This window comes from Typopeltis vanoorti, chromosome 4 (assembly GCF_054136105.1).
Source record: "Typopeltis vanoorti isolate ZY-2024b chromosome 4, IOZ_Tvanoo_1.0, whole genome shotgun sequence".
In the NCBI taxonomy this organism is placed as follows: domain Eukaryota; kingdom Metazoa; phylum Arthropoda; class Arachnida; order Uropygi; family Thelyphonidae; genus Typopeltis; species Typopeltis vanoorti.
In genome coordinates this window covers 5242500-5262222 of record NC_143552.1, presented here as the reverse complement: position 1 = coordinate 5262222, position 19723 = coordinate 5242500, and the positions used below count along the sequence as shown (strand labels likewise).

General features: G+C 37.5%; 1 protein-coding gene across 2 annotated transcripts in view; it reads left to right on the top strand.

Moving 5' to 3' along the window:
- The window catches only part of SMC5 (structural maintenance of chromosomes 5), a 752645-nt gene that overhangs the window by 244846 nt on the left and 488076 nt on the right, over window positions 1–19723 (top strand). For both annotated transcript variants that reach the window (XM_090391623.1, XM_090391622.1), the window contains exon 10: window positions 2884–3001. In XM_090391623.1, coding sequence (XP_090247749.1) covers window positions 2884–3001 — 118 coding nt within the window. The remainder of the gene's footprint in view (window positions 1–2883; window positions 3002–19723) is intronic.

Here is a 19723-nt window from a genome sequence, read left to right as displayed (position 1 = left end):
GCTCTCACTGACGAGACCTCAATAAAGGTCAAAACCGGTCTGGTAGTGGCCCTTTCCTTTAATGCATAGCATCATACATCTCCGCAAGAGGATGTGCTTTGCATTGGGGGAGATACTAAGGAAACGTGATCAGAGCTTACTCCACCTTTACCACGAGTTGCCTCAGACCTGAACTATGTTCAGGTGCAAACTTGACTTAGTTGTCTGTTTGCTTACTTGGGAAAAAGGATTAAAACCAAGTTTATAAAATTGCTTGGTATCTTGAACGTACAGTATACCCAAGGTGAAAAACCTTCTAATCTTTCTCTCATTCTTCAACCTTGGCATCTCTGGGTCTGGCTCTCACTGACGAGACCTTAATAAAGGTCGAAACCGGTCTAGGTAGTGGCACTTTCCTTTAATGCATAGCATCGTACATCTCTGCAAGGGGATGTGCTTTGCATTGGTGGGGGATACTAAGTGAAAGTGACCAGAATTTACTCCACCTTTACCACAAGTTGCTTCTGACCTGAACTATGTTCAGGTACTTGTCTGTTTGCTTACTTGGGAAAAAGGATTAAAACCAAGTTTATAAAATTGTTTGGTACAGTATCTTGAACGTATGTATACCCAAGGTAAAAGAATTTGCAACTTACTTTGAAAAGGCATTCATATTTAAAACTGCTTCTATGGAGATGTCCGTATTGATCTTCCATACTTCACTGGGGTTTTGGGAGTGAAGTCTTCTGCAAGAATTAGTGGTAGGGTCACAGATTCCCTTTCTATACAGTGTGTAGGACAATTGCAGACATCCATGCTCATGGTGGAATCGAACTCTCAGCCTCTTGGCTGGAGAGTGGACACACTAACCACTCGACCAACCAGGTCAGACTGTGTTTAGTGTCAATACTATATTGTGCCAGACCAGACTTAAGGTTTGATGTATTCAGTATAATATTGATGTTCATTAATTCTTTTTTCCACAGCATGACCTGTCTGCCCAAAGTATGTCAAAACGCATTCACAAGGTATCTGGTAAACACCAGCTAATGATAGAGGTGACAGCTTGTCTTTTTATAGACGGTAAGAGATGAGAAATTTTGTTGATAGGAAAATATGTGGGAATACGTGGTGGTGGTGCTTGTTTAGAATTCTACCAATAGGTTCAGAGATACTAGAAGTATAAGGGATTGGAACTCTGTGGTCTGTTGAATCCTTTTGTGTTGGAACATAGGAGTCAGTTATCTGTTGGATTTGATTAGGATTGTAACTATTAAATTCCATGAACATTTTGATAGTGAGAAGTTCTTGTTGTAAGCTTGAAAGAGAGGAGCACACATTAGGTGTTCTATTAATTAAAGACTTGATAACACCAATTTTTTGAGAGGTATGGTTAGCAGACTTTTGATGAATGTATCTGCCAATAAATGTAGATTTTTTATAAACGCTGGTTGACAAAAGAATACTGGAGGCTGTGTGAGTAAGAAGGATGTCCAAGAATAGTAAACTACCAGCATTTTCTTTTTCCATAGTGAATTGAATGTGTGGTTGATCCATTGTAGGAAAGCAGTAAGTTCATTTTCAGAATGAGACCAAACAGCAAAAACATCATCAACGTAACGAAACCAAAGAGAGGGTTGGGGATGAATGGATGAGAAAAAGGTATCTTCCAGATGCTTCAAAAAGGTGGAGACAGCAGGCCACCCATGGCAGTGCCTTCAACCTGTCTATAGATATTGTTTTTCCAGCTGAAATATCCTGATTCTATAGCAAATTCTTTTGAATTTGCTATAGAATCAGGTAAACAGTGTCAGTTTATCTGATAGTATACTGACACTGTTAATTTATTATCAGATAACAGAATGTTGGTAAAGAGGGAAACAATGTCAAAGATGATTAACAAATCTGACTCTTATATTTGAAATTCTTATTTTTCAAGAAAATGTGTGGAATTCTTGATGAATGATCTAGATAATCTGATATGGATGGTTAATAAATGTGAGAGAAATTGAACAATTCTGTAGGTGGGGAAGTCAGTACAATTCATGATGGATTTTACTGGACAACCTTTATGAATGTTTGGTAGATCATATAAACAAGGAGTTCTTCCAAAATGGATGCATAATTTATCCAAAGTATTTTGATCCTAAATAACAACTTCATCAAGCAGCTTGTTTTATTTTTTATTTTTATTTATTTTTTTAGGGTTATGACTAGTTTCTTGAAAGGTGGAAGTATTCTGTAAAAGGCAGTCTATCTTCCTCTCACAGTTGGTCTTATCCATTACCACTACAGCTTTTCCTTTATCTACTTTCAAAATAGATATATGGTTCTTATGTCTTCGTGAAATATGAATGCCTTTTTAAAGAAAGTTGCAAACCATTTTACGTTGGTCAAAAGAAGACATTGTCAGCAAATGATGATGGGAATCCCCATGTAATCAAGACTGAAGTTTCATTTTTCAGATTCCATCCTAAAAGATACATGGTAACTCTTTTTGACTGGTAGGATTAATAAAACTGTCAATAAACAGATTGGAATGATTGATTTTTCATGTGAATCGGAGATTCAGAATGTGCTGTTATTAGATATTGATTGAAGATAGGTTAGTAATTATGGAAAATAAATAAATAAAAATAAAAAAAGAAATAAGCATCGACTTCAGAATTATTTTAAATAATTTGTTTCCACATTATATTTTTCAAGTGCATATAGATTTGCATTTGTGTTTTGAAGGTCCTGATATTTACTGTGTATAAGCAACGTAATCAAAAGTTCAGGTGGAATGATGCTCAGTTGCTGACACCCACCAACACGAATCTTTCCCCTCCCCCCACTATCTTATGTTTTTAACTTTTTAAAAGTATACTTTAACTTTTCCTTTTTTTTTTCCTTCTTTTTCAGTCTGAAATATATGAAATTGATAAAAAACTGAGAGAAATAAGTCAGAAGCTTGATATAGTTGAAGAAGAAAATGAAGGAATAAGAGGTTTAATGGAAACTAAAGAAGAAGAGTTTAAATGTAAGATTAAAATAAAGTACCACAAAAATGCATTGTTTGTTTGTATAACTAGTAAGAATAGTCTTACTGTATTTAAAAGAAATTCATTTTGGCTCCAAATTTTGTTCCATTTCATATCCTCATATTTTGGGGAGATGAGTAAATTTATGCAAATTATGATGTCCTTTATCAAATGCTTTATCGTAATCAATATATAAAAGATGCCTTTTTAGATTATTCATCTTTCTTTTAGTGGTTTTCATCAAGTGTAAAGTGACCTTTTATATTCTGTTAATTTTGTTTGTTTAGCATTGTTATTACATGTAGGGTTCTTTTCCTCAAGGGCTCACTTTAGAGTACGGGCATGGCAAACCTGAGGTACCTGATGCTGGACCATGCCTTACTTCATGTAATATATATCTGTTATATTATTCTGTAGACTGGTCCCTCCTCTTCTTTCTTTGCTTCTTTCTCCTCTCCTTGCTCCTTCCCCCTGATGCTATTAGAGTATTCGAGGGCTAGGGGTGAGTCTTTCCTATCTTGCTAAGTCATTTCGTCTTATGCAGCCACCGAAGGAGGCAAGCTAGCCTCAATAGGTGCCGGTCCCAAGCCCGGATAAATGCGAGAGTTGATGTCAGGAAGGGCATTCAGTCGGAAAACTTCAGTGCCAACTCAAACTATGATTATGAGTCGAAGAGAAAATGATATAAGGGCTAGGGCATACCCCTTAAGCGACGTGCAGCCACATCGCCCTACAGCTGTGAGAAGTGGACGAGGGCTACCGCATCAAGGGCGGGTGCGGTTAAAGAAGCGAGCCCAGCAGGTGGAGAGGATGTTGCGAGTGGGAACACTGAATGTTGGAAGCATGACTGGAAGGGGAAGAGAGGTGGTAGACATGATGAGGAAGAGGAAGTTGGACATTTTATGTGTGCAGGAAACAAGGTGGAAAGGGGGAAAGGCAAAGGAACTGGGAGATGGATATAAATTGTTCTACTCTGGAGTGAATAACGAGGGAAGAAATGGTGTAGGAATTGTGGTGTGTGGCAGAATGAAGGGTGCAGTACTGGACGTGGGTAGAAGGAACGACAGGATCATGGGAATGAAATTGGGTCTTGGAGAAGAGCGGGTGGTCATGTTATGTGTATATGCCCCGCAAGTTGGTTGCACAACAGAGGAAAAAGATGAGTTCTGGAACGTGTTAGATGAAGAAATGAGGGAATTGGAAGAAAATGAGATGGTGATTGTCGGAGGAGACTTGAACGGGCACATAGGAAGACAGAATAAAGACTGTGAAAGGGTGCATGGTGGCCACGGAGTGGGAATGATGAACCAGGAAGGAGAGAGGGTTGTGGACTTTGCAGTAGCGTTTGATCTGGCAATTGTAAACTCGTTTTTCTTCAAGAGGGAAGAACATTTGATAACATTTAGAAGTGGTAACAACAGCTCACAAATTGACTACATTTTGACTAGAAGAAAACATCTTAAGGTTGTGACAAATTGTAAAGTAATTCCAACAGATCAAGTAACACAACAACACCGACTGCTGTGCGCATACTTTAAAATAAGATCGAAGATAAGAACTTCTGGTTGCCATGGGATGAAGACAATTAAGTGGTTTCACTTAAAAGAGGAGAGTGTGAGGAATCATTTTAGGGAGAGAGTGTTAGAGAGGATTTCGGATGGACTGGAAAGTGTACAAGATTGGTGGAAACATAATTCAAAAGTAATCCTGAGCTGTGCAATCGAGGTGCTTGGTGAGACATCTGGAAAGATTAGAGAGCAGAAGGAGGGTTGGTGGTGGAATAATGATGTACAAGTGGCAGTGACAGCTAAGAGGAAGGCAAAGCAGAAGTGGGATGAGTCAAGAGTGGAAGAGGACAGAGAGGTGTACAAAGAGAGAAAGCAAGAAGCCAAGAGAGTTGTGGCACAGGCGAAGGCCATGGCATATCAAGATCTGTATGATCAATTAGAAACAAAGGAAGGACAGAGAAAAATTTACCAACTAGCGAAATGTAGAAATAAAGCAGCTAAAGACATCTTACATGTGAGGCAGATCAAAGATGCTGAAGGAAGAGTATTATGGAGGGATGTGGACATAAGAAACAGATGGAAAATATACTTTGAGGGACTTTTGAATGGGAAAATGCAAGGACTCACAGAGGAGATGGGCAGCCTTCTGAGGGGATGGTGCAGAACATCAGTAGAATGGAAGTGATGGAGGCCATGAAGAGGATGAGGAATGGAAAAGCGGTGGGCCCCGACAGAATTCCAGTGGAGGCATGGAAGGCACTGGGGGAAGAGGGAATTGACCTGCTGTGGGACCTGTTCATGAAAGTTTGCTAACAGGAAAATATACCCGAGGAATGGAGGGAGAGTACTCTTGTTCCCATCTACAAGGGTAAAGGGGATGCACAAGACTGTAAAAATTACAGAGGAATAAAGTTGATGTCCCACACAATGAAGATCCTAGAAAGGGTTCTTGATGGTAGATTGAGGGAGGAGGTGGAGATTGCAAAGGAACAATTTGGCTTCATGCCTGGTAGATCAACAACAGATGCTATCTTTGGGTTACGACAAATGATGGAAAAATATCGAGAGAAACAAAGGGAGCTACATCTGGTATTTATTGATCTGGAGAAAGCATACGATAGAGTGCCAAGGCAAGAAGTCTGGAGGTGTCTGAGGGAGAAGAAGGTACCGGAGAAATATGTCAGGTTGGTGCAGGAAATGTACAGAAATGTGAAGACAAGTGTTCGGACCTGTTTGGGACAGACGGGAAGTTTTCAAGTAACAGTTGACTTGCATCAAGGGTCAGCATTAAGTCCGTTTCTGTTTAATATTGTGATGGAGGTGGTAACAGAGGAGGTGAGAGAAGATGCACCTTGGACAATGTTGTATGCAGATGACATCTTGCTGTGTGTAGATTCAAGAGAAGAAGCGGAAACTAAATTGGAAAGATGGAGAAAAGTACTGGAAGAGAGAGGTATGAGACTGAGCAGAAGTAAGACAGAGTATATGTGTTGTGCAGTGGGCGGTGGCCAGGAGACAGATCTGGAGCTGGAAGGAAGTGTCATCAGGAAGGTGAGAGACTTTAGATACTTAGGTTCAACAGTGGAAGAAGATGGAGGAGCTGAGAAGGAAGTGGGATGCAGGATACAAGCAGGTTGGAGGAACTGGAGGGAGATGGCTGGAGTGTTATGCGATAAGAGGATGCCGATCAATCTGAAAGGCAAAATTTATAGGACAGTAGTGAGGCCAGCTATGACATATGCTATAGAAACTGTGGCCCTGAGGAAAAATAACATCAGTAGGATGGAAGTAGCAGAGATGAGAATGCTTAGGTGGATGTGCGGTGTGACCAGAAAGAATCATCTGAGAAATGACTATGTCAGGGGAACAGTGAAAGTTACGAACTTAGGAGCGAAAATACAGGAGGCAAGGTTGAGATGGTTTGGTCATGTGATGAGGAGGGAGGACGAATATGTGGGAAGAAGGGTTATGCAGATGGATGTACAAGGAAGACGGAAGCGTGGGCGGCCAAAGAAAAGATGGAGGGAGCTGGTAGAAGAGGACTTGAAGATGAAGAACTTGGATGTGGTGACAGCCCAAGGCAGGAAGGTGTGGAGGAGACTCATAACAAACAGTGACCCCACTTAAGTGGGAGAAGCTGTAGAAGAAGAAGAAGATTACATGTAGGGTTCTTCAGAGAGTTGGGAAATCATCAGAAGTGTAATTCCTTGGTACTAGTACTGCTCCATAAGAATTTATTAAAAACACTAAAGATGCACTCATGGTGTCTGCTAGCAACGTATACCATTTATTTATTACACACTATGTAAAGAACCTAGACTTGACTTTCACACCCTTCCTCAGCTTTAGGGATGACCTCGAATTCTTCCTCCCAAATACCACCTGCCACGAGATGCAAAATTTCTTCTGTATCTATCCTGTAAGAGCCCCCATCACCTAGTTTTGTTTCTGTCGTATACTCTCCTTGTGTTTCTCAAGTTTTTAAGGCTACACTCCTCTTTAGTCTTCCATTGTAGGCAAAGTTCCACAAGCCAGATGTGATGTTAACTGATACTGGACGTTTTTAATTGTTTCTTAATCGCCATGTGTGTTAATGTTTTTTCCTTTCAACATTATAGTTATTCATTATCATATCTTAACCAACTTGGCAATGTGGGTTCTGAACTTAAATTCACTGTCCACTATTATCCATATGTCTCTAGCTTCATTAACCACCTACAGCAAATTCCTATTACTATAATTGAACGCAAAAAAGAAGAAGCAAAATTAAATGATATGGGAGTGAAAGAAAGTACAAAAGTGAAAGAAAGAGGAAACGAAAGTAAGGTGCAGCAGAATGAGAAGTGTCAAGATTACAGGAGCAACAGAGAATGAAATTGCTAGAATGCAGGATTTGAAGAATGAGTTACTCAAAATAGAAAAAGAAATGATGAATATGTGGAGAGATATTACATTTTGGTGAAAACAAATGGAGGGCAAAATAATAGAATGAAAGAAAAAACAGGTGACGAATGATTCAAGAATGCAGTGCATGGAGGTTCAGTTGATAGAGGATTGATTAATGAGAGAGTCCATAAGGTTTGCTATCCAGGAGGGAGAATTAGTGGTGGTTGTGAGGACAAATGATTTAAGTAGACATAAGGAAAATATAATGGCAGGTATCAGTAGGTTATTCAGGAGTGTGAAAGGTTTTCAGTGTATTGCCTGCTGAGATATGACAGTGATTTGAGACAGAGACACAGCTGTGTGAGGAAAATGGGGTGCAGTTTATGGCATGAACTGAGTGAAGAATGGAATTATACAGACATGATTAGATTGCATTTAAATAGCTTTGGAGTGAGTAAACTGGAAAAACATCTGCTAGATTGAAGTGCAGTGTGTGATGCAAACATGAGATCAGAAGTAACAGGTTACATGAAAGATCAGGAGAGTGGCACTGACTGAAGTGCTTGTCAATGAAAACAATAGTAGTATGAGAGCTAAAGAGGAAACTAGAATGCAAGAAAAACCAAGGAAATGGGGGAGAAGTCCGGGTGAACAGGGAGAGTGGAAGTTGGAAGTAGTAGAGAATGCATACATGCATGGAGATGATTGTTCATTGTAGAAATGGAATAGACTGCGATGGGAATGGAGTAGTTGAGACTGAGCATATATATGTGGTAAGCAGTGATAAAGTGATTGGGCAGGTGTGGTGCAGTGGAGAAATCACAACTAACAAGTGGCTTGAGTAGGATTGATTATAGACTTGAAAGTGAACTGCTGTGTTTATTTACAAGTGCCATGAGTATCAGAAATAAGGGAGATGAAATTGTGTCACTGAATAAGTTTATTCACCCCAAAATCATTGGAGTAAATGAGACTTGGTTGAATGAAGATGATATCCTAGTGGGAATAGAAATGGAAGGGTATGGTGTTTTTCAGGAGTATAGAAAGGACAAGAAAGGGGGGTGGGGAGTATTGCTGATGGTAGCAGGGAAATTATGTCCACATAAGGTAGACATGAAGGAGGAAAATAGTGGCAATGGTTTTGAGGCACTGTGGTGTGAGGTGGAGGTTGACAGAAAGAGATATTTAGTTAGATGTTGCCATAGACCAGAGAATGTGGAGGGTGGGGGGGGGGGGATGAAGAAATGTATAAGCAACTTTGGTTAGTAAACAAGTAAAGGGTGATTTTAGTTATGAGATTGGAATGAATAGATATAGATGCCATTTGAGAATAAGGAAAATGAATTTCTTGAGTTCTTGAGAGACAACTATCTCAAGCAGTATGTAAGGGAGGGCACTGGAAGATCAAGAGTTTTAGATCTGATCATCGTTAGAGGATATGATCGTGAGTGGGATTTTGTACTTCTCTTTAGTTGGTGAGAATGATCGTGAAGTGATCACCTGAGTTGTGGCTAGCCATATGAAGATGTCTGTGAGGAAAGGATATATGAAGAATTACAAAGCTGGTGATTATGACAAGCTTAGGAGATAGCTTGGAGCTATAGCATGGAATGAGGAGTTGAGCAGTAAGGAAATAAATGCTTCTTAGAACTGACAAAGAAATGCATAACAGGATGAATGTGCAAATGTATTCTGAGTGCATGAATGAGCTGTAAAATGAATGAATGAAGGGATTCAACATGAAATCTGGATGAAGGCAATTTGGAGGCAGCACAAGATCAATAATGGTAATAATCAGTTGCATGAAGAGTATAAAGAGCAGGACAGGAGAGTGACTCACTTGGTAATGTGTTACAAGCATGATAATGTGTAACAGAAATGTGTTACAAGCAGAAAATTTAGCAAATCAGGCCAAAAAAACCTTTAAGTTTTTTTTTGATATGTGGCAAGTAGAAAGAAGAATGATTATATTAAGGTGTTAATGGATGAAAGTGAGAGAGTGGTAAAAGAGGACATAGTCGAGGTATTCAATGTGCAGCTCATACCTACCACACCCTGAATTTTCATCCCTGCTATACTTAAATAGAATGGATGAGGAAAGGTTAGCAAAACAGATGGTTGATGCCAAGATGGCAGGAAAGAGACCCAGAGGATGAAAAAGGTCTGTGGATCGATTCACTCAGAAGTGCCGTGGAAGTATGAAATGTTAGATATGACACTATTGAAGTGCTGATAGGTAATAGACTAATTTGGAGGAAAATCGTGAATAGGAGATTTATATTAATCTAAACTTAATCATGTAGTGCTGTCATAGTAACGTGAACACCCAGAAATGTGGAATGACACCTGGAGTGCAACATGCACTCCAGGTCCTAGACATGCTCAGATATCATCATCAATTTCCTGATATGTGTCCCCAAGGGGTGTTCAGGTTACTATGACAGCACTACGTGATTAAGTTTACATTATTATTAATCTCCTATCAATATTTTCCTCCAAATTAGTCTATTACTTGTAGGCACTACAATATTGTCATATCTAGCATTTCGTTCTTCTAAGGCAGTTCTTAGCACCAAACGTGGTACGACAACTGGATTTTTTCTGGCACGCAACCCCAGCGTTCACCTTAAAAAATAATTAAATAAATAAATACATATCCAACATCTTTGCTGAGTTGTATTACCTTGATGGACCTGTGATTTCAGTCAGGATTTCTCCATGAGTGCAGGTCGTAAAGAGTCCAGCTATTCCTGTCTTGGGCCTTTCTTTTCCATTTTCTTCCTACTTTCATAATCATTGGTCTTCCAGGTTTCCTTTTGGTATCTCTCATATACCAGTTTGTAACTCCATCTGTTGTCTCTCATTCTGGCGAGATATCCTGCCCATCTTCTTTTACTGTTGTAGATTGCTTTTATTATATCCATGAGTCCTGATTTCTGTGTGTCTTACGTGGTCTATTTTGTTTATATTGCACTTCTTCTTTCTATTACACGTTGAGTTGTTATTAAGCTTTGTTCTTCTTCTTTTAAAGTTGTGTTCCATGTTTCACTGCCATAAGTTAATGCTGGTAAGATGTGACTATTGAAAAGATGAGCTGTTATTCCTATATCTATGTTTTGGTTGGTAATTGTTGATTTTATTTTATTGAAGGCTATCCAAGCAGCTCTGTTTCTCTTTGCTATTTTATTTGTTATATCATTATTCATTTTTATGGACTGGCCGAGGTAGATGTATTCTTCAACTTTTTCAATGATGTGAGAATCTAGAGTGATTGTATGATCTTTAGAGTATTTGTTTTTCATCCATCTTGTTTTGTCTGGGTGTATTTCCAATCCAATTTTTTTGCAGTTTTGGCTTATGTTATTCAGCATTGATTCTAAGAGTTTGGGTGAGAGATATTAATACCACATCATCAGCGAATAATAGGATATTTAACATTTCACCATCAATATTTATTCCATCTTTCGTGTCAATTTTTCGAATGATGCTATCCAGAGTAGATGTGAAGAGATTAGGTGATAAGACATCACCCTGACATACTCCTCTACTTAAGTTAATTTTAATTGGGTGATTGAAAAGGGTGATATTTGTTGTGCCTTCTTTATAGATATCTTTTATGAGTTGGATGTATGCTTTTTCTACTTTGTTTTATTAAAGCTTGGAATACTGCATTATGCTCAACAGTGTCAAATGCCTTTCATTAAAATCTATAAAAAGAAGACAAAGTAGAATATGGTATTCTCTGCATCTTTCTGTTAGCTGAGTAATAGTTTGAATGTGATCTATTGTTGAAAAGCCTTTTTTGAAACCAGCCTGTTCTTTGCAGCTATTTTTGTTGATGGAGGTTTGTATTCGGTTTAGGATGACTCTAGCAAATATTTTATGTGTGTGTGCTGATAGAAAGATGGGTCTGTAGTTACTGATGTCTTCTTTATTACCTTTTTTTTATGCAGAATTATGGTCTTGGATGTTTTCCATTCAGTAGGTACTTTGCTTAATTGTATATATCAGGTAAACCTTTTTGCAGCTTTAAAGAGTATTTGTCCACCCATTTTTAATTCATCAGATTTTATACCGTCAATTCCTAGTGATCGGTCATTTTTCATATGGTGGATAGCCATTTTTACTTCTTCAAGTAGGACAGATGGTTTTTCCAAATTTTCGTCTGCTGAGTTGTATATTTTAATTTAATATAATAAATTTTATTAAGTAGAGCAATACCAAATAAAAATTCAGAAACAAATAAAGAAACAAACACTATCAACTATTTTAGTAATAATAAGGACATACATACATCTTCAAGGCCCACCTTTCCTAATTGACTTGTGGGGGCAACAGCTGCAAGAGGAACTTCCAATGGTCACGATCCTCTGCCACCAAGCTCAGGTGTTCTGGTGGGATTCCCAAACGTGTCCACCCAAAGTTTTGGATATAATCTATCCAACGAGTCCTTGGCCTTCCGCGTGGCCTCCCACCCTCTGGCTTGGCAAAGAGGGCCTGCTGAGGGAGTCTCTCTTATGGCATTCTGACCAGGTGCCCAAACCAACGTAACTGTGATCTCTCAACACGGAGAAACAGCAGTTGAGTATTGAGGGTTTCCTAACCCTCAATACTCAACCCGCACGACGGATGATGCGGTATGAACATTTTTTGATGGCCTGATCATGTTACAGTGTTTGATAATGCCCTGTTAGCACAAGACGAAATGACACAGCAAAATAGGAAAGATTCCCCTCAAATAATAAAAAACTCTTTACAGCTGCATTAGAAGTCTTTAGAAGCCTTGATTGGGAAACAAAAGGAATAAACATAAATGGAGAAAGGCTACATCATTTGAAATTTGCAGGTGATGTTGTCCTAATAGCAGATAATCTTGATAAATGAAGCCTCCAGAGTAATATTGGATTAAAAATAAATAGAGGGGAAAAAAAAAACTGTTCTATTTCATGGTTTTCAACTTTGAAAACCATGAAAAAGAACAAGTTACCCATATGTATATTTGGGACAGTTGTTACCTTTCAGGATTACTAACCAATGCCTACTTCATGTCCTAATGTACGGGAGAGAAACATGGACTTTAACAGAAGCCTAAACAAAGATCTGAGAACAACAATATATGTGACAGGTGTCACATATATTGTAAAATACATTAAACAGGCTAAGTGGAGATGGGCTGGCAATATTGCCAGATACAATGACGAGAGATAGACTAGAAAAACAACAGAGTGTGGGACCAGTGGATGGAGCAAGACAAAGAGGAAGACTGAGAAGAAGGTGGAAGGATGAACTGGAACAAATTGCCAGTGAGATGGATGGGAGAGGAAGAAAACCGAGTGGTCTGTAAAACCATGGGGGGGGACCTTCGATCAGCAGTGGACAGAACCAATAGGTTGAAGAAGGAAATAGAAGTAATAAGAAAATGAAATAAACATCCTATTTTCAAGCCGTCTATCTCCACAATATACTGACGTACGAGTTTTGTCCAGTTCAGTTGTTGCATCATTCGCTAGGCAGCCATACGTGGCGTGACTCCATGAACCATCATTTTATATATTTTTTTCATATTTCGTAAAGAATTTATCGATTTTCTAAAGTGTATATATTTGTGGATTTAGATTTAATTAAATTGTAATTCATTAAAATATGGATTGGAAGTATTTGTTGTCAATTAATGTTCAATTTATTAGATATAAGTTCAAATTTTCTTTACATTGTCATAAACATAAGTTATTGTTAAAGCTATGTGAAATGTATTATCAATATTCAGGATTATGAAGTGCTATCTGCACATGATTAGATTGCATGCATACCCTCTTACATTTGCACGTGTGTAAGTAGGTAGGCTTATAATTGTACTAATTTTGGGTTTCCTTAAACTTATGCAGAGAGTGATTATGATGAGATTTTCTGAGTCCAAATTATAATTTTGTCAGTGTCCATACATATCTCTCCACATTTTTACACACCATGATCTGATTTTCATTAAAATTTTCTGGAAGCTGTATGGAGAAAGCAATTATTTTTTGTATGTACCTTGTGGTTGTGCAACTTTGGTCATTCAGTTGTAATTTACTTTTTTCTTTTTGCCTTTTACTTTATTCCATTCTTGACTTCCTTTCTTCCCTCCTTTTTTTTATTTTTCATATTTATGCTATATATATATATATATATATATATATATATATATATTATTTTTTTTTGGACAAACTAACAAATCTATTGAACAACATATAGAAGAGCATAAGAGAGACATCTCTTACAAAAGATCACATGCAACTGCGTTATCCAGTCATGTTCTTTTTTCAAACAGTCCTGATGATGATCAACAAAGCCACTCCGTTTGCTGGGATAGATCAGAAAATATTTTTCGCTGTGATGATGAGTTTGAGAGAAAAATTGTAGAATCAGGGGAAATCCTGCATCACACTCCTACAATTGAAGAAAGCTGTAATCATTGGAAAACGGTCTCGTTTTGGATGTGGAATATTTGGCAATGAAAAAAAAAACAAAGAAAATTATATTGAGTGCTCCCCCATTATTTCCTCCATTTAGAATACAGACCAAACTAACTTCAAAACTATTTTTTACAATGTGGCAACAATAACCATATCATGTTGACTACCTTTGTGTGTGTGAGTGAAAGTGTCACCCCATGTCCACCCCATGTCTTCTTCCAGTCATATTCCCCACTCTACCACTGCTTTTCTCTGGCCTGTTCCTTTCCTGTCCATTTAAACAACAATTTGAGTTATAACATCCCAGATAGCCATGATGCAGTTATTCAATATTGGCGTTCACGTGAGCCTGCATGCACACTTACAATAATCAATGGCACGCCTGTTAGAACAACTTGAAAAAATAAGTTTTTTATGTATCAATTATGTGTGGCAATTTTTACCTGTAATTTCCATTTTTTAGATACTTCAATGTTTATTACTATTCTCTTCCTTTATGAATACCTGATGAAATCTATATTTAAAAAAAAAAAAATATATATATATATATATATATATATATACACACACACACACACATTCGGGTCTCTTTTTATGTGGTAGATAAGTTCCACAGAAAACCACATATAAAAAATCGCACGAAAAACCCCTAACTTACTTTGAAAAATTAAGGATACTTTCCTTAATTTTCTAATAACGCATAAAAACGAAGCAATGAATTAAAATAAACCTGAAATCTGATAAAAAAGTTTATAAAAATTCAGGAAAATAAGAATGCCTAAATTTATTTTTAAGCTTTACTCATTTAATTTTATTGAAAAATAACAAGATTATTATCAGAATTATTATCACTATTAGACAATATTCGGCAACTTTTGTGAAATCACTTTCATCACCAGAAGAGATAGTCAGCGCATCATTTCGACCTTCTGTCCAAGCCTTCTGAATTATGCAGTGTAGCCACTGCAAAACTTTTATACCTTCATACTTTAAATACGTCAAATATCATCTACTCCAGCTGCCTCTTGACATTTCAAGTTTTTAAAGGCTTTTTTTTACTAAAGTATTGATGTGTACTCCTCTTTGAATTCATCTTGAAAATTTTCTAGGTATGGTTCTGTCACTGCTTGGTTTCTTTAACAGACTTTCAAAGTAATTACTCCAGACATCTAGGATATCCTTGTCTTCAGTTTTTATGTCGCCTTTATCATCTTTGATTCCTTTTACAGTACTCTTTACTCCATTTCTAAGCTCCTTCAATAGCTTCCAGAATATTTTCCCACCTTCCTGATATTTATTTTGTATATTCTTATCAGTCTTCCCACGACTTTTGTGTTTAGCTACTTTTACATGTATCCTTACTTGCTGACTTATTTACTAGGAACTTTTGGTATGCTTTCTCCTTTTCCAGGGCTGCTTCTTTAACTTCTTGTGTCCACCATGATGTTCTTTTTTTTTTTTTAATCCTTGCAGTCAACTTAACCACATAGCTACCTATCTAAATCAATCAATGTAAACTTTTTTCTACGAAAGTAGTCTGAAAAGTTCTTGGCCTCGACCATAGATGGCAATACTATCGCTATGATTTTTTTTTTTTTCTAAGTTGGTACATCTGTTATAAGCATCCATGTGAAATTGCAAGTCATTCTATCGAGTAGTTTGTTTTATACAGCTGTCTGAAGCAAAAGTATTGTCTGTATCCCTTGAAATGGATAAAATTGAGTATCGTGCAGTTATAAAATTCTTTGTAACAGAAGATTTTATGCCAAAAGAAATTCCTTCGAAGTTCATAAAAGTTTATGGGCACTCTTCTCCTTCATTTTCGACAATTAAGAAATGGGCTGCCAGTTTAAACGTGGCTGTACCAGCCTTGAAGATGATCCATATGAAGGAAGTCCAAAAAGTGTAACAACACCAGAAATCATTGAAGTGCACAATATGGTATTATTATTATCGTGACACCTCCAAGGAGTCTGAAGACTCACTGCAGGAGGACACCCACTATACAACTGTCTCTGCCACTACACTGAACCCCTATTACCAATCATCTCCATCAATGCCATCTACCCCCACCACCACCACAAGTAGTATATTTTTTGTTTGTAAATTGCGTGTGTTCTGAAGGGAATTTGTCTGTTTAATTTCCGGGAGAAAAAACCCTTCTACCTCCATATGAGATTGGCTAACTCACCTTCGATCGGATGACCGGCGTGAAATTGCCAAGACAATGTGAAAGATTTACTGTGGGTTTAGGATGGTTTGACCATTTTCAAAATCGAGCTAGACTGTATAACATAAGAATAACTGGGGAATCTGCTAGTGCTGATAAAGATTCTGTGGCAAAATTTCCTGGAGAATTGCAAAGGATAATTCAGGAGGGTGATTACAGCGATCGGCAAATATTCAGCATTGATGAAACTGGTCTGTTTTGGAAGCGTATGCCGACAAAAACTTTCCTAGCTATAACTGAAGCATCTCAAGTAGGATACAAAATATCTAAAGATCATTTTTTATTTTTATGCTTTTATTAGGAGGCAATGCATAGGCTTTGTTAACATTATCAAACCAAGATGTAACCTATTATTATTAATCTATTATTACCAAGATCTAACATTATTGAAGGGGTGCTTAAGGATCAAAGCTGTATAACTGAGAGGAGACCTCCACATAGCCTTTAAAGGCACCCTGTTGGGTATCTACTTTGATACTGAATGAACGAGGATGGGCTAACAATTTGGGATTTAGCTGACCAAATTGTATTCTTATTGGTTAAACCAAAATAAAAAAGGATGGTACAACATAAAAAATTTCATACCGGCTGGGGCGTCGCCCGGTTAAACAAGGCCCCCGTTGTTTTCGCCAGGGAACCAGGACGAACAGTGAAAAGTCAGCTACTGGAATAAATCTGAAAACAAACCCCAACTCAACATCACCACCCGTTAAAGATTGGTACTATCTACATAAGAAGCCTGAATGGCAAAGAAATGGAGCTAGCAGAGGAATTAGATAAGTACCAGATCAACATAATAGGGGTGACTGAAACAAAAAAGACCAAAACTGGTGAGATCTTTCTGAGCAATAAATACAAAATGTTATATTCAGGCAATGACAATCAAGGAAAATAAGGAGCAGCCATAGTATTCAACACAAAATACGAGGCTAATCTTCTTGAATGGCAGTCAGTCTCAAGTAGAGTAATGTGGGCAAATATGAGAATGGGGAACTGGACAATGAGACTTATTTGTGCCTATGGTCCCAAAGAAGGTTCTACTAAGGTTGAAGTGGAGGAATTTTTTGAAGCTTTAGAAAAAGCAACTGACACAATGAAAAATGAAAATTTGGTCCTTGTTGGGGATCTAAATAGCAGAGTACAAAATGATTGTGAGACATACAAAAATATTTTGGGAAAATTTGGAGAAAAGAGCAAAGCTAATAATAATGGCAAATATCTGTTGGATTTCTGCTCAGGACATGGACTGGTTATTACTAACACCATGTTCCAACATAAAAAAATGTGCACAAATTCACATGGAGAGAAGAGGCTAGGAATAAGAAAAGTCTCATTGACTATTTTATTGTTGATAGTGATGTTTTCTCCCTGGTGCAGGACACCAGAATGTACAGAGGATTTGAAATTGGAAGTGATCACTATTTAGTCTTGAGCAGGATAAAATTGAATTTCATATTGAAAAGAATAACATGCAAGAAAGATTTAAAGCGAATAAATGTTGAGCAGCTCTCAGATGTGAACTGTAGACTAAAATACACAAAGATTATTGAAGAAAAAATGAAAGAGTTTGAGAACAGGAATCAAACCTTGGAGATTCAGTGGCAAACTCTGAAGAAAACATTGATTGATTCTGCCAGAGAGGCATGTGGTGAGGTTGTCTGTAAGGATAAAAAAATCAAAACTCCCTGGTGGACACAGGAAGTTAAAGAGGCAGTGAAGGAAAAGAAGAAAGCATACCAAAAGTTCCTGTCAAATAAGTCAGCTTGTGCTCTTAGAGAATATAGAGACAAATGCAAGAAAGCTAAACACTGTGTAAAACTAGCTAAACAAAAGTCATGGGAGGACTTTGGCAAGACTCTAGAAAATAAATATCAAGAAGGTGGCAAAATATTCTGGAGGTTGTGGAAGAAGCTTAAGAATGGAGGAAAGAGTGCCGTAAAAGGAATTAGAGATGATAAAGGTGACATGAAAATGGGAGAAAAAGATATCCTTGAAGTATGGAGTAATTACTTTGAAAAACTGCTAAATGAAACAAGCAGTGATGATAGCACAGTGGTAAAAAAACACTGACCAGGCATGCAGTCAGGAATACATATCCATACTTGAAGTAGAAAAAGCCATCAAAGGCTTGAAATGTGGAAAGGCAGCAGGAGTAGATGATATTCGACCAGAAATGCTGAAGTATGGTGGTATAAGAGTTCTTACAGTGGCTGCACTGCATAGTTCAGAAAGCCTGGACAGAGGGACGAATTCCCGATGATTGGAGTAGAGCTCTCATAGTACCCATATATAAAAAGGGAAATAAAACTGAATGTGAGAATTACAGAGGTATTTCCCTACTGAGTGTTCTTGACAAGATCTATGCAAGTATACTTGAGAAACGGTTGAGAAGAATTGTGGAAGAAAAGCTTGGTGAAGAAAAAGCTGGATTCAGGATAAATAGAGGATGTCAGGATCAGATCTTCACTTTACGACAAATAGTCGAGAAAGCATGGGAATATAACAAAGATCTGTATTTAATTTTGTCGATTTGGAAAAGGCATATGACAAGGTGCAAAAAGAGAGAAGCTATTCAATACGCTGCAGTTATATGGTGTCAATGGGGCATTATATCAAGCAATACTTAGTCTTTATTCGAGTTGTAAGTCAGCAGTTAGAATTGAAGGAAGTACAGGAAGATGGTTTAATGTTAAGTCTGGTGTGAGACAAGGATGTACATCATCCCCTCAGTTATTCATTATCTATATGGATCATATTATGAAGGAAAGTGGTATTAAACATGATATCAAAATTGGAGATGTTAATTTCAGCTCTTTGCTTTATGCGGATGATGTTATACTTCTAAATAAATCCGCTACAAGTCTGCAAGATTCCCTGACTAAATTGAATAGCTGTTGTAATAGATATGGTATGAAGGTCAGCAATAAAAATACAAAGACAATGAAAATAGGCAGAATCATTGAAAATGTCAACTGTGTTGTGAATGGAGAACCTGTGGAACAAGTAAAACATTTCAGCTATTTAGGCACGTTTTTTACTGAAGATGGTAAATTAAATATGGAAATAGACAACAGAATCAGCAAAGCTGGTATGGTGGGAAATAAATTGAATAAATTCATATGGAATAAGAGAGAAATTATTCGGAACACTAAATTAGATGTCTACAAGACAGTGTTCAAACCAGTTTTAACTTATGGATCTGAGAGCTGGGTCAGAAGTAAAACACTGGACCAAAGACTAGAGACCACAGATATGAGAGTCCTGAGAAAGATCATAGGCATGAACAGATGGCATCAATGGCAATATCATATTAAAAACAGGCTATTAGGAAAGAACTTGGCATTGTCAGCATCCAGGAATGCGTTAGCTGAGCTAATCTCAGTTGGTATGGTCACTTAAACAGAATGGCCGAGGAAAGATTAGCAAAACAAGTGTTCTCTGCCAGGTTGGCAGCAAAACAACCCAGAGGAAGACCAAGATATAGGTGGATTGATACAGTACAAAGTGCTTTAGATGATAGAAATATAAGATCTGATAATGTTGGAGTCTTGACAAGTAACAGACTGATTTGGAGGAAAATTGTAGGTAGGAAATTAATAATGATGTAATTTTATTTCATGTAGTACTATCATATCCTGTACA